Source organism: Lepus europaeus, chromosome 1 (assembly GCF_033115175.1).
Source record: "Lepus europaeus isolate LE1 chromosome 1, mLepTim1.pri, whole genome shotgun sequence".
Classification (NCBI taxonomy): Eukaryota; Metazoa; Chordata; class Mammalia; order Lagomorpha; family Leporidae; genus Lepus; species Lepus europaeus.
Window position 1 is genome coordinate 112,220,496 of NC_084827.1, and position 22,217 is coordinate 112,242,712.

Here is a 22,217-nt window from a genome sequence, read left to right on the forward strand (position 1 = left end):
TAAGCAATATAACATGGCAGTGGGGGGTAACACAACAGCATATACAAAAGATCTTTTCCTACTTTCCTAAAGATTTTAAGACAGAATTTGGTGCCAACTATCTTGCATTGGACTCTGCAAGTCTATATCCTCTTCATCATCCCACACCCTGGAAAGATGCCAACAGGATTCCTGTGTCCTTGAGCTTTCAGAAATTCTTACGTGGATTATAATTCCTGAAACCACTACACCCTCAGGTCTAGAATTCTCCAGATTTCTAAGACCTGATTACATTTGCAGCCAATGGCACAATGATGAACTGGGAGATACCACACCTGCTGGGGGGCCCACCCTCCCATGACTTCCCAACCAGAAAAAACTAAGAAGGTCCTGGGATCAAGTCCACGGTTCCATCTTTCCCTCTTGTCCAAACACAACCATGGACTAGCACATCCTTCTTGCCAAGGACAGTGACTAACTATAGGGGGTTAAAGTCAACCCAGTCTGCCCCAGACAAGGCCATACGGGTATAAAAAGTTCTCACCGATGAATCGCTGTGTCCTCACCTCAGCCCTGAGAAAGGTGCACCTGCTGCCTCGCCTCAGTGGGAAAGAAAGCACAGGACATTCCCCCTCAAACCCCAAGAACGTCATGATCTCATTTTAAATGCAAGACCCATGAACCGTTCGGGTCTGCAGTCACCCTGGAAGCAGCAGCTCAGAGTCAAACAGAAGGAAATCAAAGGTGTAGACATCATGACCAGAAATTCCTGTGCACAAATGCCCGTCCTGTCACCTATACTCCAAGGGCTTTAAAGATTGGAGTGAGTGAATAAACTTACTGCCATGTGCTTTGACTTACAGACTGTTATCCCTTAGAACACTATGAAGAAAGAAATGAAGGCTACAGAATATCCATTGTCAGCCAAATTGAAGACAAATAGAATTGAGGATTTTTGAGAAGAGCAAAACAGATGGCGACAACTTGATCAGCACTGAAATACTCCAAAGCTCCCTCAAAACTCCATTACCTCTCTCCACTTTTCTTTCCTTTTTATTCTTGTTCTCCTTCTTCCAACAACTACCACTTTGAAAATAATCCAAAATCTGCTTTTTTAGCTGAGACCCCTTGGGCACCCTCTGACCCATTTGGCTGTGTGATGCCCCACCATGCCGAATGACCTCCCTGCCCTAATGGTGCACCACGATGTCGTTCTGTCAACAAACAGCATGTCCTGTCGATCAGAAACAATGAGCCCAGTAAACTGTTTCGGCATGCCACAGAGCTTCCATGGCCAGGTCAAGACTACCAGGGGCGGATGAATAGTAAGAAGACACAAGATTTTGTGTAACGCAGTTTTATTTGCGGTTACCACCAAGGCATTCACAGGGGATCCATGTCTAAGATGCTGAATGTTGCATAGGCTCCCAACACCTGAAGCCTCTGTAGTGAGTCAGCCATGCAAAGAGTTACAACAAGTTTGTTGCACTGAAATGCTTGAGAGAGCAAACCAAAACAATTTGCTGCAAAAATTTCAGCTTAGCTGAAACAAGTGCAACCGGCTTCACAATGCCATGTCTTTAAAGAGTTCTCTGTACAAAATGCAGTCCGCTTGGAAACAAATGTGAAAGAAATGGTAAGTCAGTTCCAAAACTCAGGGGCAAATGACACCTTCCTGAAAGACAAGGAAAGTCATAGAAAAGGTTTCACAGGTGGCAGGGGCCTCCCATTGACAAGGGTCCTCTGAAGTAGGCTTTCAAGTTTATCTCCAGATGATGTCGTCTGCCCTAAAGTCCCAGAAACATACTGGGGGCATGACAAGAAGATGTCTATTGTATAACTTCAAACTAGCACCCAGCATCGGACACACCACTATGAACTGCACAGTGTTCTGTAAATTCTGAAATTTTCTCATGCACAGGATAATATTGCCACTTTCTGTATTATCTTCGTTCATATGCTAAGAGTGAAATTTTGTAACACAATGATCTTTTCATTTCTTACAGGGTTGCAAAAAAAGGGAAGTGGTCAGACATTTAAGAAGCTGCAGACACATGGAAAGATGAGCACAACCCTAGGCTCATCACAGACTTAGATATTGGAAAAGGTGGAACCTGTGCTATCTGGGGCCCTAGGGTGGAAAAAAAGAATGACTGAGGACGGGTTATGGGGCATCACAAGACTGAGCCAAGGATACTGAAAACACAGATCACTTTGGAAAGACTTCAAGGCTTATCTAGTTTCATTTGCAAAGCAGCTCGGCCCCTACTCCTCCTTGGGTGTTAAAGATGATGTAACACTGAGAAATGTGGCTTCCGGTATTTCTACTGGAATTCCTTTTCTACTGAGAGACAAGAGAAATGCCTAGAGAACTAGAAGGCTGGGAATCAGATTGGCAGCTGGGTGTCAGGAAAGGAAGGTAGGGAAGCCTGACATTTGCTAAGGACAAAGGAGCAGCCTCCCCCTCACACGGATGAGCACCACTCCAAGAACAAAGGATGCTGCCCACCCACAGGTCCATCAAAGTCAGAGGGCCCCCAACAGGTGCACACAGGCTTGTGAGAATGGCTTTAATACCTGGATTGCAGCCCCCATGTCATGATGATGGCAATGAAAATGAAACAAAAAGTGCCCTGCAGTTTCATTTAAGGGCAGTTGTGGATCATAATGTTTTGTTTCTAAAATGTTTAGAAATGATTAGAAATCTGGGGGAGGAGAGTGGTTTCATACATGATTCACAGTTCTCTCAGAGTCTTCAGGATCTCTTGGGCTGACTTGCATGAACCACTTGATCTTAGCGTGTCCTGTGGAATACAGTTACTGAAAAGGATGCTCCAAACTTTGAGACATGATCCCGATATTAAAAACCAAAAATTACCTACTTTGAGCATCACAAACACAACCACAGTCAGATTGTTTTACTATATATAAAAATCCAGTCTTTCTTGGCATATGACAGGTAAGTGAGCCACACTATTGTAGTTCTGAGGAATATACGTTCTCAAGAATTCCAGGAGGGTTAAACTTGTGATTATAAAGTAAATTGAAAGCATGTCATTTTGGGGCCAGCATTGTGGCACATGGGGTTAATCCATTATCTGCAGAGCAAGCATCCCATATGGCCACAGATTTGAGTCCTGGCTGATCCACTTCCAATCCAGCTCCCTGCTAATGTGTGTGGGAAAGCAGTAGAGAACAGCTCAAGTGCTTGGCCCCTTCACTCACATGGGAGACATGGATGAAGTGCCTGGTTCCTGACTTTGCCCTGCCCAACCCAGGCCATTGCAATCATCTGGAGAGTGGATCAGTGGATACAGGATCTCTCTCTCTCTCTCTCTCTCTCTCTCTCTCTCTCTATATATATATATATATATATATATTCTGACTTTCAAATAAATAATTTTTTTAAAAAAAAGAAGTATGTCATTTTAAAAATTGAAAAAAGAAAAGAAGGAGAGAGGGTGGGCATGAGGGAGAGACGTGAACAGGGTAGGAAGTATCATTATGCTCTTAAAACTGTATAAATGGGGGCTGGCACTGTAGCATGGCAGGTAAAGTTGCCGACTGCTGTGCCGGCATCCCATATGGGCACTGGTTCAAGTCCTGGCTGCTCCACTTCCAATCCAGCTCTCTGCTATGGCATGGGAAAGCAGTAGAAGATGACTCAACCTGGGAAAGCAGTGGAAGATGGCCCAAGTCCTCGGGCCCCTGCACCCACATGGGAGACCTGGAAGAAGCTCCTGGCTTTGGATCGGCTCCCTTCCAGCTGTTGTGGCCAATTGGGGAGTGAACCAGCGAATGGAAGATTTCTCTCCCTCTCTCTCTCTCAGTCTCTCAATCTCTCTCTCTCTCTGCCTCTCCTTCTCTCTGTGTGTAACTCAGACTTTCAAATAAATAAATAAAATCTTTTTAAAAAAATCCTGTATACATGAAATACAGGGAATTTGTTCCCTTTATATAAATTCTAAAATTTAATAAAAAAAAAATAAGGAAGACACAAATAAATGGAACTACAACTGGAAAGAAAAAACAATTCAAAGTTTAATTTGCAAACCAGAGTTTATTTCTGGTATCAAAGGGATTTCCTGGCTAGAAGTGGTTATGGAGACTCACCACATTTGATGAAGAATAATTATGTTGGAAGCCATGAGCTAAGACTAAAGATGGACTAACTTCATTAGGTTTACCCAAATTCGATTTTTTTACCAAATTATATCAATCCCTCAGAAATCTATTTCAGCAGACATTTTTTAATTTTTAAAAAAATTTTCCTTATGCATGTCATTTTTTAAAAGATATATTTTATTTATTTGAAAGACAGAATTATAGAGCAAAGCAGAGACAGATAGAGGTCTTCCATCTGCTGGTTCACTCCCCAATTGGCAACAACGGCCAGAGCTGCGCTGATCCGAAGCCAGGAGCCAGGAGCTTCTTCCCAGTCTCCCATGTGGGTGCAGGGGCCCAAGGACTTGGGCCATCTTCTACTGCTTTCCCAGGCCATAACAGAGAGCTGGATGGGAAGAAGAGCAGCTGGGACTAGAACCGGCGCCCATATGGGATGCCAGCGCTTCAGGGCGTCAACCCATTTGCCACAGCGCTGGCCCCTTATTGTTTGTTTTTAATCAGAAAGCCTTAAATAATCTCGACTTCCTAAGGGATATCAAAAGAACACAAAAACCCTTGAAAAATTCTGAATCATCAATCTTTCAGAGATTCATAAATGATGTTCAAACTTAATCTTAATACATAGTTTCCATTTCCAGATGTCTTTTACCAATACAGGAAAAAACAAAGGTTTTTTTAAAAAAAAAAATCCGTGGCCACTTTCTAATAAGATATTTGTAGTTCATGGACCAAAATTAAGAAGGAATGCAAAAGAAATCACAGCTTCAAAAATTCGTTCAAATCTGAAGGAAATGAACACTGATGATACTTGGCCATGTCTAATTCTCCCTTCATAAGGCCCTGTCCTAATAACAGTATATCCTACTCTGATAAGGCTGGCATCAGAATCAAAGATTTTTTTCCAGTGGGAGAAATCTAAATGTTTTAATTCAGATAAGAGAAATGTAAGGAAATACTTGGTACTGTGGTGTCTAGTTCCAATGTCAAGCACCAGCTGGAAGCGTCATGATAAAGAATTTTTTCATCCTGGAAGTTTATTCCAATTAGAAGTGAAAATAAATATAGTGAACAACTAGCACAGCATGGGCACTGGCCCACCAGTGTGGCCACAGGAGCAGTGACCACATGGCCCTGTGCTGTGTCAGGTGACAATGCTTTAGTTGCTGGATCCTGGGGGCATTTGTCCATCTTGGAGAAGAGGCTAGGGGAGCAGGTTGGGGGTCCCTGATGGGCTCAACACAGCAGCCATCTACCAACCGCAAGAGAGTAATTCAGGATTTAATAACCAATATGTCCTTATCAGCCCTGCTTCCAATTGCTTAGAAAGAGAACACAAAGGGACGACCTCCATCATCAGAAAATAAACAGGCTCCACAACAAAACCACCCTCTTGCCTTGAGCAGTGGCTATTTCCCAGGTTTTCTGTGAGAACTCTGTTGCTCTTTGCCATGGTGGACCATCACTCCTGTCCACAGCACAAACTCCCTGATGTCCAAGATCATGGAGCCCATCAGTGCACCCGAGGAAAGACCAGGAGCTCCTGTCTGTCACCTACCAATACAGGTACGGCTGTCATTCTGGTTGACGATAGTAGCTGGCGGACAAAAACAGCTGCCTCCGGATGGTGTCTGGTGGCACTGGTACTCACAGTTCAAGGTAGGACACTGAGTCATACCTGAAGAGAGGGGGGAAAAAAACATAAGTAAATGAATGGTGACCTCCAGGAAGACTGACTTACCTACCAGCTTCTTTGTATGCACACAGTAGAAGTACGGAAAAATCTGCCAGCATTCAAAATGTAGCACAATATTATGCAATAGAAGCTCAACCCATATTTTTAAAACTCCTTTTCAAAGCTATCATTACTGTATATACAAGCGTAAGCCATTTTAAGTGCTGTTTACAGAGAAATCTGGTCATGAGTCTATCTTTGTGTCTACAGAGTAGAAGAGACTAAGAACTTCTAAGTGACTGGGCTGCGACTGTACCCTAAAAATATTCACTGTGGCTAGCTTCCAATAGTGGGATTTTAGGGGACTCTGTTTTTTTCTTTCTGTTAATTTTTATTTTCTAGCTTCTGTTCCATGACAATATATCTCTTATTACCTTAAACTTTAAAGCTTTCAAATGAAATAAGGGGAAAAATGCCATAAAATTCTCTGCATGTTTTTATCCCATATGGGTGCCGGTTCAAGACCCAGCTGCTACACTTCCAATCCAGCTCTCTGCTATGGCCTGGGAAAGCAGTAGAAGATGGCCCAAGTCCTTGGATCCCTGCACCTGCGTGGCAGACCAGGAAGAAGCTCCTGGCTCCTGGCTTCAGATCAGCACAGCCAATTGGGAAGTAAACCAGCAGATGGAAGACCTCTCTCTCTCTCTCTCTCTCTCTCTCTCTCTCTCTCTCTCTCTCTCCCTCTCCTCTCTCTGTGTAACTCTGACTTCTGAATAAATAAATAAATCTTAAAAAGAAAAAGAAAAGAACTAAAAGTACATAGCCCAGGAAATACAAGCTTGTGTTTGTTTTGTTGTGCTTTTTTCACTTTTACTATAGCCAGACAAAACCTTTTTCCATAAGCATAACCCAAGAAATGAAATTTCCTGTATACTCTTAGAGTCATCGCAATGAACATTAAAACCAATCTTCCTCTGGGGGAAGGGAAATCACGCATTTTTGTAACTGATTTCTTTAATATATTCCATGCTTGGTCGAGTCACATGATGTGGCCACTAAGACATTAGCAAACATGCCAAAAGCAGAGCTTCGAGTGCTCGAGCCAGGGAGTTTGCTCCTTCCAAGACAATGTAAACAAGCCTGGGCTAGCCCAGGCTTTCCCTGCAACATCCTGACACATGAGTGAGCTAGTCCAGACCAGAAAAATTCCCTAGCCAACCCACAGAATTGTGAGAAACAGTAAATGTTCGCTGATTTAGGCACCACGTCTTGGGGTAGTTTGCAATGCAAAGGCCAAATGATGGACTTTGCACTTGAGAATCTGGTTTAAAACAGAAGCATCTTTACCTGAAAGTTGCCTAGATAAATTTCCATACTCACTACAAGATCTTCCATCAGCGGTACTGTTTTCATCTTCTCCTCCTGGACAATCTAAAATCCCATCACAAACTTTATTAATCGGGATGCATTGTCCAGACTGTGGGCAGGCCCACTCTCTAGGGTAACACTTATGATAACGATGACTGTTATCTGTGGGGAAAAAAAGAGAGGCATTGGTGGTTACAGACCACAGAACTGGAGCCAGCACTTTTTAAATCCATGTTTAAGTCAGACAACAGAAAGCCACAAACAGCCTATATTTAACAGCAAACTCAAAGTCTCTGTTTTATTAGCCTTTCATTAACAATCTGAATAGTGGCAAGATGGAATTATTTAAGTTTCACTTTCCCTGGGGAAGGCAGCCCCCACCCAGCTAGGTGGTAAGAGTCAAAAGCAGATATGGGCTTGAATTGTCAACCTTCCTAGAAGAAGAGTCAGACATTCAAATCTTGACTAATAGAACTCAGGGGTCATCAAGGTGACTCCCAAGATGGCTAAGTTTTGGTGCTGGCGGTTTGATTTGCTTTGTTTATTTGGTGAAATGTTGACACTGTAAGAAAAACCATTACTCAAATGTAGGAAGACCACTTCCTGGAACACTGAAACACGAAACCAATTGATGTTCCCTGAAAAGCATCACCCTATAATATCTGGGCCTGGGACAGTGAAGACAACTTGCCTCACGATACAGATGTTAGGAACCCCTGAACTGTAGAAAGTGTGGCTGCACTTCATTGGCAATTTCCTTCTCAAATAATCTTCCTTGGGTAGCAGCCTCTCCTGAACCCACCAATCCTAGCCCCATCCCACCTGTCCACTATGTGGCCTCTCTTTCACCACTGGAGGTCAGTGATTCATTTCAAAATCAGAATTCGCAAAAAAAAAAAAAAAAAAAAAACCTGAACAGAACTGTAATATGGTTCAAAGTCAGGTTTAGAAGTAGTAAGGTCTGAGACAAATCACATTTACCCCTCTTTTCCCTACTTTCCCAACCTACTGCTTAGACCTAGGAGTGATAAGCAACCTGACATGGTATATGACAGAGTGGGATATAGAAGAGGGAGACACTGTCCTATCTTTTTTGCCTTTATGATACAGATTTTAATTTATGCTGTATTTGAGTTCAGAATCATTTTAGAAAAAAAAAAAGTTTAAGTCCCCAAACAAGTTCTTAAACCCCAGGCAACCCTGAGGCTTGATAGGAAAGAAGGAAAAATAAATTCTGGAAAACACATTAAGACAATGCTTAAATAGGAACCCCTTCCTCTCCATACCACATCCATTTTCATCTCCATGATCTCCACAGTCTTGTTCTCCATCACAAACCCAATTTTGATTAATGCATTGGCCATTAGAGCAAGTGAACTGGTTGCCGCTGCAGGTCGGGTAGGCTGGAAGAAAGCAATATCTTTCACTAATCACTTGGTAAAAAGTCAAAAGTGCTCACCTCACTGCCTACACTTAGCTCCCGGAAACTGAAATTTCTATATCAGCTTAATCCCTTAAGTAGCTTGACAAATATGGGGGGAGGGGATGAGGGGGATGGGAAGGGAAAGAAGAAAAGGAGGAGATAACAGCAGCTTTGAGTCCAGGAAATGAACTGAGGTGCCAGTCTCTCTTTCTCGAGATTAAAAAACAAAATGGTATGCAACAAGGTGACATGGCACAGAGGTGGTACAGGTGTGCCAGGATGTCTGCAGACACAGCAAGTGCTAGACATCCAGTGTGCAGCATTTTCTTACTTTACCACAAGCACTGTAATTGCACACTGAGACCAAGTGATTCCGAGTCAACCATTCCATGTTGTCATATTACCTTTGATGCAGTGCTGAAATAAGCCCAGATTCCATAGAGGAAATCATACATGGTTCATAGAAAATTAAGATGCTATTGAAAATATGTAACCCCATAAGGCACCGGTACGAACCAATCAATCAGGTATGGAGAAAAATCATACATTCTAACAAACTGCTATAAAAATGCCCACTAATTGGAATTAATAAAACTCCCTTATGGAAACTTCTAACCTGATACAGTCTAATAAAGGACTCAAGAGGTGGCAATGATAAGAGAAAAGGAGTTTGTATTACAGGCAACAGCATGGAAGTAAATGTATAGTCAAAGTGGAGGCACCAAAAGGCACCTAATCCACTTGGAAGCTTTCCTAAACTCCCAACTTTAATGGAGTAGGAATTGCAAAGTAGGGGCTAGTGTTGTGGTGCAGTGGGTTAAGCCACCATCTGTGATGATCCCATCCCATCTTAGAGCTGTGGTTCAGGTCCAGGCTGCTCCACTTCTTATCCAACTCCCTGCTAACGCACTTGGGAAGGCAGTGGACTATGGCCAAGCCCTGGCTGTTGGGGCCATTGGGACAGTGAACCAGGGGATGGAAGGTCTCTCTCCCTTTCTATCTTTCCCTTTCTGTCTGTAACTCAGCCTTTCAAACAAACAAACAAATCCTTAAATAAAAAAATTAAAGAAAAGAAAGATATTTCAAAGCAGAGTCAGAACCACTGCTGTTAGGGTACTTCCTTTCCCTTTCAAGCCCTTCTCTCATTCTCTCTTCTTTCAAGGTTACAGGCCCATTCCTGAGCTATGAGTAATTTGAGAATCAGTGATACAATATACCCTGTACCCTTGTAGCCTAAGGAAAGAACGCAAACTGTCCATCAGCAACCCATCAACTACACAGATCCTTAAAAGATAAAGGAGCCCAGGTCCAACCACACACTACAGCTCAGGCCCTGGCCCCTGAATGATCTTCTGGCTCCATCTGTCATCAAGTAGAATGACTCTTTTCTTTGAAAAAAGCAGAACACTGGTTGGGGGGGAGGGTGAGAAAAACACAAAAACCACTCCAGACAACATGACCCAGCATAAGGAAATCACCGTACTGCAAGAATGTTCGTCACTGTTGTCATTGCAATCAAAGTCATGGTCACAAACAAAGGAGCGAGGGATACAGTCTCCATTGTCACACTGAAACTCGTTGTGTAGACACAGCCCAGCTGCAAAACAAGGGTAAGAAGGGAAAGAAGGAAAATTTCAATTCCACTGTATCCATTTAATCTCACAGAAGATTCAATCCCAAGTTTAAAGGGACATGTATTAGCTATCAGAATGGTGGTAAATGTTTAACAATCAGTTCTCCAGGAACTAGAAGACCCCAGTGGTACCGCTGGCCAATTTCCATGGTGTAAATACTCCAGGAAATAGCTGACTTCAAACTAACAACATGAATTCACTGAATGCAAACTTGGGAAGAGATACACAGAATTGGCCCTCCCAGGGCAGGATAAGCTGGTGTCAGCTCACCTCTGCATATCTCATGCACATTACTTACTGCAGTTGGCTTCATCCGAGGAGTCCCTGCAATCAACTTTCCCATCACACTTTTGACTTGTGTTGTAGCAGGCTCCGTTGGCACAGGTGAGCTGCTCGCATGTTGGGTATTCTATTGAAAAGAATGGAAATAGCAAACAAAGCTTAAATGAAGACATCCCTTCAGCAAACATTTCTTGAGTGACTGTGACATGCTAGGCATTAATACTGAACATATATTAGTACACAAAAGAGCCATGGCCCCTGGCTTCATGGAGATCACAGCAGGATGGGGAAGACAGACCTTAATCAGACACTGACAAGTGGCTGATGTGGAGAATAGAGAGGGCTGTGAGACCACACAGTAAGAGAATTGGCAGTTCAGGGAAGTCTCCCCTGATGGGGTGACTTTTGAGCTGAGAGCTGAAGAATGAGACAGAAATTAATTTAGTTCAGAAAAGCAACCTTGTTTCACACAATACAATGGACATCCCAGAAAACTAGTGTAGCATCACATATGCTTTGGGAAACAAAGATCATGTCTTCCATTAGAGCGTCAGAGAAAGAAGGCCGGTCTAAAGATCAGGAGGCTTGAGCCCAAAGGTCACACTCAGGAGCTACTCGCTGGCACTCAAGCCATGTGACCTCTCTCAGTCGCCACATGACCACATGTTTATCTGCACATTTGGATAATCTACTACACAGTGTAGAGGGACCTAAAAAGACAATGTCCAGTAAAGCACTAGGCAAAGCATAATGTACTCTACAAGCACAAATGATTGACGTTGCGTTGTTTATTTATGGGCACCTGACTGCTATTAACCAGAGGTTTTAACCCTGGTTTTCCAGGTTGCAGCAGAAAATCAAGACACCCCTGGCAGGAATGGCATGTCCCTCCTCTGAGCTGCTCCAGGCTGCTCCCATGGGCCCCTTACAACACCTCACTGTAAGCTTTATTCTCTTTCCCCCACAATATAATGAAACTTCCCGAGATCAAGGTTCCTCTCTTGGTTGTTTTAGAATCACCAGCCCTGAGTACAAGGACTAGGCTCTTACTCACTGTACTCAGGAAATGCTCAGTACTGCCACTGAGTTTTTTTTTATCATGGGCGGACATTTTAGCTAAATAGTGATTGAAAATAGTTTGGATGTCTGCTTTTTACAGCCTTTTTGCACTTTCTCAGAAGTGCGGTATCTTCTGAGGCTCTTAAAAAAAAAAAAAAGACTGTTTCAATAGTGATTCAATAGTGATTCTCATATCGTTTCCAGATTTCTAAGTAAGGAAAAGTTGTGAAGGAATAAGCCTAAATCTTCTCATCTCCAGGAGTTCAACACAAGTCTGTTAAGTGTCCTTAAATATCTAAATTTCCAAAGTTGCATGTAATCCATCATATATTTGAATGAAAGATATTTTAAGTTGCTAATTAAAATTTTATGAATTTGATTTTTTTAAAAATTACTTATTTATTTGAAAGGCAGAGTTACAGAGAGGCGGAGGCAAAGAGAGAGACAGAGATCTTCCATCCACTGGTTCCCTCCCTAAATGGCCACAATGGCTGCAGCTGGGCAGATCTGAAGCCAGGAGCCAGGAGCTACTTCTGGGTTTCCCATGTGGGTGCAGGGGCCCAAGGACTTGGACCATCTTCTACTGCTTTCACAGGCCATAGCAGAGAGCTGGATCAGAAAGCAGAGCAGGGGCCGGAGCTTTGACATAGAAGGTAAATCCATGGCCTGCAGTGCTGGCATCCCATACAGAGTCCCAGCAGCTCCACTTCCTATCCAGCTCTCTGCTATGGCTCCAGTCATTGCGACCATCTGGGGAGTGAACCAGTGAACAGAATCGCTCTCTCTCTCTCTCTCTCTCTACCCCCCCCCCTCTTTTTCTCTCTTTCTCTGGCTCTCCTTCTCTCTCTGTGTAACTCTGATTTTCAAATAAGTAAATAAAATCTTAAAAAAAAAAGTGGAGCAGCTGGGACTCGAACAGGTACTCATATGGGTTGCTGGAACTGCAGGTGGAGGCTTTACCTTCTTTGCCACAGTGCTGTCCCTGAATTTGATTTTTTTAAATAGTCATAAATGAGCTACTTCTTAGGATTACTGCCATCTTCTCATACTTGAGACAGAATGCATTGCTAATGTGCCTTGAAATCACTCACCCAACTCTCTTTACTAATTCTCCCTTCAAGCTGTGCAAAAGGCCAGCTGAGTGCCAGGGCGCACCTAGAGTACGTGCATCATGCCATTTCAGAGCAGCAGCTAGCAGGAGAAAAAGTCATAGAAAACCCCAGCTCTTTGCCAGAAGTCAGCTACCTGTCAGGGTGAGCCTGGATGTGGACTTGGATTGTGGCTTCCTCACTGAAGGTCATTATTGTAGATACAAGAGATCTGGGGCACCTGTGCAGGGCCGAGCTCTGCTTGGCCCTGTGCTGCTCTTTGAGAGCCAGTGCCATAAAACTGAAAGGAGGCCAGCGCCGCGGCTCACTAGGCTAATCCTCCACCTGCGGCGCCAGCACCCCGGGTTGTAGTCCCGGTCGGGGCACCGGATTCTGTCCCAGTTGCTCCTCTTCCAGTCCAGCTCTCTGCTGTGGCCCAGGAGTGCAGTGGAGGATGGCCCAAGTCCTTGGGCCTGCACCCGCATGGGAGACCAGGAAAAAGCACCCGGCTTCTGGCTTCGGATCAGCGCAGCGTGTCAGCTGTAGTGGCCATTTGGGGGGTGAACCAATGGAAGGAAGACCTTTCTCTGTTTCTCTCTCTCACTGTCTAACTCTGTCAAAAAAAAAAAAAAAAAAAAAAAAAAAAAAAAAAAAAAAAAAAAAACCTGAAAGGAAAAGAGTTACAATATTTTCCATGGACACACAAAATGCTTCCCCACAGGGTTCACTCCCTGCCACAAACAACAAGGCCAGCTTGATGTCATCAGAAAGGGAATTGTGGCCGGCGCTGCGGCTCACTAGGCTAATCCTCCGCCTTGCGGCGCCGGCACACCGGGTTCTAGTCCCGGTCGGGGCACCGATCCTGTCCCGGTTGCCCTCTTCCAGGCCAGCTCTCTGCTGTGGCCAGGGAGTGCAGTGGAGGATGGCCCAAGTTCCTGGGCCCTGCACCCCATGGGAGACCAGGAGAAGCGCCTGGCTCCTGCCGGATCAGCGCGGTGCGCCGGCCGCAGCGCACCTACCGTGGCGGCCATTGGAGGGTGAACCAACGGCAAAGGAAGACCTTTCTCTCTGTCTCTCTCTAACTATCCACTTTGCCTGTCAAAAATTAAAAAAAAAAAATTAAAAAAATAAAAATAAATAAATAAAGGGAATTGTGATGGCCAGGTCAGCAGTCCACACTCAGAATGTGGAAAAACACTTTTCTTGTCTCCATCCTCGCTGATAATGAAATTTCTCCATGAGCAGAGGATGCCCTTCAAGCCATGCACACTTCTGGTCTCTTCTGTGAATAGCCACCTAGGGAAGACGCCCACACTAACACCGTGTGGGGCTCCCTGACTGTGCTGCACACGGGAAGTGTCTGTGAGCGCTGTCCCCCTTTGGGAGACTCACAAACAGGTCCAAATGGTTCACACTGAGAAAACAAAGAAACAGATTCCACTTCCCCTGGCCCTTAGTTAATGAGTTTCAATCTACCCCCAGGAAAAAGGAAGTCACAAATGCTTTGAGCTTCCCTTTGGGAGATGTCTAAAAATTTTATTTTGGGGTTGGTTTGCTTAGCAAGCCTGAGTCTAACCTTATACACTTCCTATGAAGCAAATGCATCACGTGGTTAAAATGGCAAGATTTTAAGTATGTAGAAAGTGTACTATAAAGGGAAAATATACAAGAACACCAAAGAGGGGCCAGCATTGTAACACAGCAGGTAAAGCAACTGTCTACAACACTGGCATCCCATAAGAGTGCTAGTTTGTGTCCCGGCTGCTCTACTTCCAATCCAGCTCCCTGCTAATGACCTGAGAAAAACAGCCAAAGATGGCCCTTTGGACTCCTTCCTCCCCTGTGGGAAACCTGGGCGAAACTCCTGCCTACTGACTTCATTTTGGCCCAGCCCTAGATGTTGCAGCCATTTGGAGAGTGAACCAGTGGTTGGACTCTCTCTCTCTCTCTTTCTCTCTCTCTCCTTCTGTCCTTCCCTTCTCTCTCTCTGTAACTCTGACTTTCAAATAAATAATTAAATCTTTAGAGAAAAGAAAATGAACATAAAAGAAACTCTTCCTTCTGAATGGCTTCAATTGAAAGACTGAGCCGTAGACCTTTAAAGTTATGTGACACAAAAATGTCAGAACATTCTTCCTCATGCTAACCCCTTGCTCCTCCCATTTATTTTCTCCCAGTTCCAAATGATACATGTTCAAGTTCGTTCCCTCCAAACTGGGGACTACCCTAAAATAGACATAAAATTGGTGCTAGAAGATTTTCAAATTTTTCTCCTGTTAATCATTTGTATTAGAGCAAGAAAGTTCCATGGGAGTTTGAGGACCTCCCTGTTAGGAAATCATTTACAGCCAAGTAAGATACAAATATAAGGAGCAATTCTTTATTATCATGGTCAGGAGACTGTGAATACACTCCATTCTCACAAGCGGAAAAAAAAAACAACAGGAAAGAACATAGGAAAGAGGACAAACTGATTATAAAGGAAAAGAAGATATTGTAAAGGTAGATTAAGAGACTTAAGCCAAGATAGGAAAGAAAACAAGAGTTGCTGACACAAGTCCAGCCCAGAGACCAGGGACTTTTCAAAGTCCTACAGTCATTCTTGATAAGTTACTTGATGTTACTTATTCTGGCTCCAAGACAGGTTAATCTAGGCAAGTAATGATTTGCTAGAAAATGTTTACTAGATTGGCTGCCCATACTTAGTTGCAAGCACTACCCACAAACATAATAGCCATCCCTATGAAAAAAGTATACTGAAAACCAGCTGCCAGAAATGTACCAAACACTCAATATGTAGGAACTCATTCCATTCGTATAACCACCACATGAGGCAGATACTGTGAGTACACCTACTCTATGGATAAAGAACCTGACGCACACAGCCTAAGGAATTTGAAGGTCACGTGACTGGTAGAGCAGAAAGCCAGAATTCAAATGCAAGCAAACTCCACAACTCATGTTCCTAACCACTAACACAGATCTGGTCACCATTTACAAACTTCAGAGGAAGTAACAGGAAGAAGTGAAAAATTACAGAAGATTGAAATCAAATGAAATGAAAACAGAAAAAGAGTGTTTAAAGACTATAAAAAGAGAAAGAAGTAACTGAAGGGGGCCAGTAGAGCTTTTCTTTTCTTTCCTCCAGTCAGTTTAAGAAGTCTGGACAAGTGAGGCTGGCTCCTAGTTTCCACAACTTATGACATAGTCTGCAAAAGACTTCAATTTAATATAACCTAGGAATTCAGAGGAACCATATACTAGGAAACATAGCTTCCCAGAAAAAGATGAATGCCAGAACAGAAGTTGTAAAGTAGCAGGGACTGACATCACTCTCCCACCATCACCACAGATCAATTTCAAGTCCCAGAAGAGACAGCATCCAGGAAGCAGCGCTGGGAAGCACAGTTAAATATGCAACAGGACAACCCAGAGGGGTTCCCTGCTTCGCAAGTGGCTTTCAATAACAAGCAGACACCTAATCAGATTTATAAAATGAAATAGAAATTCAGCACCTTGGAAAGAGAAAGAAAATTACATCAAATTTGGTCCCAGTAGCTTCCAGGAAATCAAAACCAAAAAGGGGAAACACATTGTCATCTATCTAGTTTTCTTTATCCTGCCCCCTTTGTTCGTATAACGGCTGAGACTTAGCTCCAAATGTCTATCTAGTCTCTATTCACAGAGTTAACACCAAACTGCAAAGGAGATAAAGACTAATAATGCAGTTCTAAATTTCTGGAAAAGAATAAAAATCTCACACAAGCTGTAACACAGGAGCAACGATGCAAAATCACATATCAAATATTCCAAGGAACAGTGCAAACAAGTAAGGAGCCTTCTCGTGGGGGAACAAAGATTTACAACGTGCACTGTACTCAGTGGTGCTTGTTCTATAAAGAGTTACGGAGCTACATGTTTTCACTCAGGGACCACACCACACATTGGTTCTGTTCCTATCTCTTCCTTATACTTATCCAGTGATCCACTTAGGCAGAATAAACAGGTAAGGTCCAATCGAAGAAACAGGAAGACTATCTGCACGCCAAGATTATGAGAGCGACCACGTCCCAGTCGCTAGAAATGGTGCAGCTCAGCTCCACCGTCAGGAATCTGAACCCATCAGCAAATCACTGCTAGGTGAAGTCAATGTACTAGGAACCAGCTAGCATGCAGAAAGCTGCCTTCCTCTTAGTTACAATTCTGTTTTATGCGATATGTATTTTTTCATATTTGACTCTCTAGATATTATGCTAAGAATGAAGAGATAAACAAAATCGTAAGTGAAGGAGAAATGCCCACAACATTATTTTTTTTAACACTGTATTAAAAATTACTTATTGCATACTTACAGGTGTGCTAGGTACTAGAAATAAAGCAATGAAATAAAATCCCTGCTCTGAAGGAGCTTACATTGTGTTCGGGGGAATAGGAAAACAGACATTGCAGTAAATGTTACATAGGTGGGAAAAAATTGCAAAATTAGAGCACGGTAAAATGACAGAGTGACAGCAGGGCATAACTCTGATAAGGTAATATCGGAACATGAACCATTAGGTTTATTATTTTAAAAAAGATTTATTTATTTATTTGAAAGTCAGAGTTACACAAAGAGAGAAGGAGAAGCAGAGAGAGAGAGAGAGAGAGAGAGAGGTCTTCCATCCACTGGTTCACTCCCCAATTGGCCGCAATGGCCGGAGCTGTGCTGATCAGAAGCCAGGAGCCTGGAGCTTCCTCCGGGTCTCCCACATGGGTGCAGGGGCCCAAGGACTTGGGCCATCTTCCACTGCTCTCCCAGGTCATAGCAGAGAGCTGGATCAGAAGTAGAACAGCCAGGACTCAAACCAGCGCCTATGTGGGATGCCAGCACTCCAAGCAGCGGCTTTTCCAGCTACACCACAGCACCGGGCCCGAACCATTAGGTTTAGCAACATGGCAGTCACTGATGGCGCTAACAAGAATGTTTTCAGGAAGTTGGTAGGGAGGAAGGACTGTTTTCAGTGGCTTCAAGAAAGAAATAAGAATAAATGTAAAGAGACATTAAAGACAACTCTATGTAACTTTGTTGTTATAGGGAACAGGAAAATTATCCAACAGCTGGACGGGAATCTCAGGGTGTTCTCTTTTTTTTGAAAAGCAGACAGATGGAATGATAGGCAGAGAGAGATGGAGAGATCGAGAGAGAGAGGAGAGAGAGAGCACGAGCGATCCTATGCGGTGCCCAAATACCCAGTAGCCTGGGCCCAGGGCCAAAGCCAGGAGCCAGGAATTCAATCCAGATCAGCCACATGGACAGCAGGAGCGCAGTGGCTTGACCCATCACTGCTGCCTCAGAGTCTTCGTTAGCAGGAAATTAGAATCAGGAAAGGAGCCAGTACAAAACCCAAGTACTGGATGTGGAACACAGGTGTTTTAATGCTAAGCTAAACACCCACCCCGCAGGACGTTGTAAAGATCTGAGATACTTACAATATACTGGCATGGTGGGCACTAAATAAATGAGATTTTTCTATCTTTCCTCCAGGTATCAAGGCTCAGAATTCTATCTCAACCGTGAGAATGCTAAAAGGGTACAACCGTGATATGCTAGGAAAGATGGGGTCACTTGGCAAGTCTCTCGGCTGCTCCCGTCTGACCTCGAGTAGAGAGAGGCTGAGAGCAAGGCTCAGTGGGCAGCTTAAATGTGCAGCTGAGTTTGAAGAACAACATGTTCTTCGGGAGCTCTCACAGTCCACAGAATGACTTGGACCATCTTCTTTATTCCCCTCCAACTGTTTGCCCAGTTGGGAGTCTCAGCAGTTAGATACATAAAGGAAAATGTTTAAATTCTAAAGAACAGAAAGTCAATAGAAATAAAACTTCAGGAACAAAGCAGCCCCAGTTGCAGGCAGACCAAATACTGCTGATTACCAGCAAGAAAGCCTTCATTGTAACAGGGATTTTACCCATTCTTTGGCATTCCTAAGTAACAAAAGTGCTGCAAACCAGCGATAATTAGCCATAGTTTTACTCACACCAAAACCATTCTAATATGGTACTCAATAAAACAAAATAATCTTTTTACTTAACTGAAAAAAAAAAAAAACTCCTGCACTACTTTTGAGCAACTGAAAGTCACTTCAATATATTAATTGAATGGCCCATAATTGCTGCATTGTTCTGATGTTTATCTTAGACCCTGCATGAGTGGTTTTTCCTTGATGCTAATCCCATTAGAAGTAAAATGGACTGCAGTTTTGAATCTCTCTGTTCCTTAAAAAAAATTAATTGACAAGCAGCTTAACAGCAAATGCCATTTTACAGATGGTGTCATTGAATAACAAAATAACTTAGGGGGAGAAAATGAGTTTTTCCTATTTCACGGCTTTTAGTATATATGTTCTGAAGCATTTCTCAAGCAGTAAAATAATCGAAAGTTCCCACGTGTAGGAACAGAGCAGGCAAAAAGAAGCAAACACAGTAAGAACCTCTCATACCATCCTAAATGCGTTTAAAAGGCCATCTTTTGATTGGCACTTACTACTCCCACCTTTCCCACCATCGCATGCCTTCTGTGACCTCCCCTCTCCTCGCCTCCCTGGGAGGACTCTGACACACCATTCTTTGTTCTGGAAAGGAATGCCTGGAAAGGACACCAGGTACTCTAGGAGCTCAACATCTTGATTTCAGAGGCCTGTGGCGGGAGGGACTGCACCCTAGGGGTCTGCTCTGACCCCAAGGGCTGCCAGGAAAAGCCCGCTGATCTGCTCACATACTGAGGGGAGAGAGAAGGAAGTCCCACGTGAGAGTTTCCAAACATTAGGCGGTTTCTAGGTGGGTAGTGTACTAAGACCTATTCCTACAGACAACCTCATTTCTGAGAAACAGGTAAACAAGTGACATTCATAAGTTGATTCCAAGTTCGTGCACAAGGAAGGATCCCCATGCAGCACAATGCGGGAACATTGAAGTGTCCGGCTCCATGAAGACCGCTGCAGGCCAAGCCTCACTTACACCCGGATCACCTGGGAACATTTTCATTGACAGCAGCTAGTAACTGTTACATATCTGAAGTGACATCTCAAATAACCCAATACCACCACAACTAAGGGCACCTAAGCCATGATCACCAGCGGCCGCTAAAGCCACAAAGAGAGAGACAGCAAGGTGCTGTGTGCCTTCCTTCGCCTCTGCCTGCCCACTCCAGGGAAGGCTTTGCAGGTGCTCCGCCTTCTACGTTACTGGTTCTGAACTTGGAGCCGCAAAGGGTGATTTTACTCCCAGAAGACACTGCACAATGTCTAGGGACATTTTTGGTCATCACAACTGGTACATGTTACTGGTGCCTAGTGTATAGAGCCCAGGGATATTGTTTAGACACCCTGCATGGCCAAGACAACCTCATAAAGAACTACCCAGCCACAAATGGCACCCATGTGAATGGAGGAAACCCTGGGTTTGCCTACTAATTTCCAGAAAATACAGAGGACAGAGGAACTCAGGAATGCAATGAGCAGTATCCAGACTGTGGGAAACTCTGGACCTGTTTTGCTGTTGTTGCAGTTTCCAAAGTGTCAAATTGTTAAGTCAGCAACAGGAGTCACTGTGTACTTACATCCCATGGGGGATCTGTCCTTAATGTGTTGTCTAATGTGCAGTGATGCTATAACTAGTACTGAAACAGTATTTTTACACTTTGTGTTTCTGTGTGGGTACAAACTGATGAGGTCTTTACTAATTATATACTGAATCGATCTTCTGTATATAAAGATAATTGGAAATAAAAAAAAAAAAAACAACCTGGTGTTAAAATGGAAATGGCATAGAAAATTAATTAATTTGAAAAAAAAAATTATGTAGGATCTCTGTCTTTAATGTGCTGTACATTGCTATTTAATGCTATAATTAGTAATCCAATGGAAGTTTATTCACTTTACGCTGCTAGGTGGGCAAAATGTTGAAATCTTTACCTAATATATACTAAACTGATCTTCTGTATATAAAGAGAATTGAAAATGAATCTTTACATGAATGGAAGGGGAGAGGGAGCGGGAAAGGGGAGGGTTGCGGGCGGGAGGGAAGTTATGGGAGGGGGGAAGTCATTGTAACCCACAAGCTATACTTTGGAAATTTATATTCATTAAATAAAAGTTTAATAAAAAAAAATGAGTTGCAAGGGTAAAGAACAGAAATGGAAGGAAATCCTACAAATGGAAGGCTTAAGAGATACATCAACTCTAACATTAAGATTTTACTTGGATTTTAATTTGAATAGCAAATGTAAAAAATAGTAGCAAGCTAATTGGGGAAGTTAAAAAAAAAACTGACTAGGAGCCAGCATTACAGCACAGCAGGTTAGCAGCTGCCTGCAACACTAGCGTCTGATATGAGCAGCAGTTCCAGTCCTGGCGGCCCCACTTCCACTCCAGCTCCCTGCTGATGCATTTGGGAGGGCGGTGGAAGATGGCCCAAGTGACTGGGCCCTTCCACTCCATCCCTGACCTGGATGAAGCTCCTGGCCCCTGGCTTTGGCCTCCCCTAACCCCGGCCGTTGCTGTCCTCTGGAGAGTGAACCATTGGATGGAAGATCTCTGTCTCTCCCTCTCTGTTGCTCTGCCTTTAAATAAATAAATCTTTAAAAAAATAATAAAATAAAAACTGACTATATTTCTGATTATATTAAAGAATAGTTTAATTTTTATATATGACAATGGTTTTATGGTTATGTTTTAGTCCTTAAACTTTAGAGACAGTTCTGAAATTTTACAGAAAATTTAGGATGCTTGATAACTACTTCAAAATAATAGGTGAGAGATGTAGGCAACATTAACTACAAGCTGATAATTGATGTAACTGAATGCTTAGTGCAAAAGAGTTAACATTTAAAATCTTCTATAATAAAAGCTTTAAGTAGAGATTTTTTAAAAAGTAATAATAAAATAGCTAAGTAACCTTCAGGCAAAAACCCTTTATAAACTTCCATTGCTAAAGAAAAGAATTCTGAGTGCACTGGCATATTGTGTAGCCCTAGGTTAAAATTCTTGCTCCTCCACCCTTGCTGCTTGATAACCCTTAATAATCCTGCAGATCTGGGAAAATATCCCATCTGCATGGCAGGATTGATAGGAAAAGTGTAAATTAGTGATTGGTACCAGTCGAATGGCAGTTCCTTTTCCCACTTTCCACAAAGCTTGGGGAGGGGGGCAGTGGAGACAGGACCAATTCTCCTCCCCTCCCCCATCCTGGCACTGTCTAAAGACTTTGATCCAGGCCATTCGTTTCCTTCTTGTCTGCATCTAGCTGTGACCAGATCAAAGCACTAACAAGGAAGCAGGAAGATTTCTTTCTTAATTTCCTCTGACTTATGGGATTTTTTTTTACACACCTCCATAAATAAAACGTAGTAAAGAAAAAGGTAGAGGAAAATAGGAAAGAGCACCTTATTGCAAGACCCCTGCCATGTGTGAGAGTTGTTTAGGGTCACCGTGTGCCCTGAAGCATCCATGACTTGACTTGTATGTGTCCAGAAAGAGTGAGTAGAAATCTGGCTCCCTTCCCTGAGAAGTCCTTATTTCACCAGTCGCTTGCCCTTGAAAAGTATTTATTTA

At 43.1% G+C, this 22,217-nt stretch overlaps 1 protein-coding gene across 1 annotated transcript in view; it reads right to left on the reverse strand.

The window, feature by feature from the left end:
- Positions 1–22,217, reverse strand: part of LRP2 (LDL receptor related protein 2) — a 195,170-nt gene that overhangs the window by 152,861 nt on the left and 20,092 nt on the right. Inside the window, exons 5-9 of the mRNA XM_062196314.1 lie at positions 10,500–10,610; positions 10,051–10,164; positions 8,431–8,547; positions 7,157–7,306; positions 5,660–5,779 (exon numbers count right to left, since the gene is read on the reverse strand). Of these exons, the coding sequence (XP_062052298.1) occupies positions 5,660–5,779; positions 7,157–7,306; positions 8,431–8,547; positions 10,051–10,164; positions 10,500–10,610 (612 nt within the window). The remainder of the gene's footprint in view (positions 1–5,659; positions 5,780–7,156; positions 7,307–8,430; positions 8,548–10,050; positions 10,165–10,499; positions 10,611–22,217) is intronic.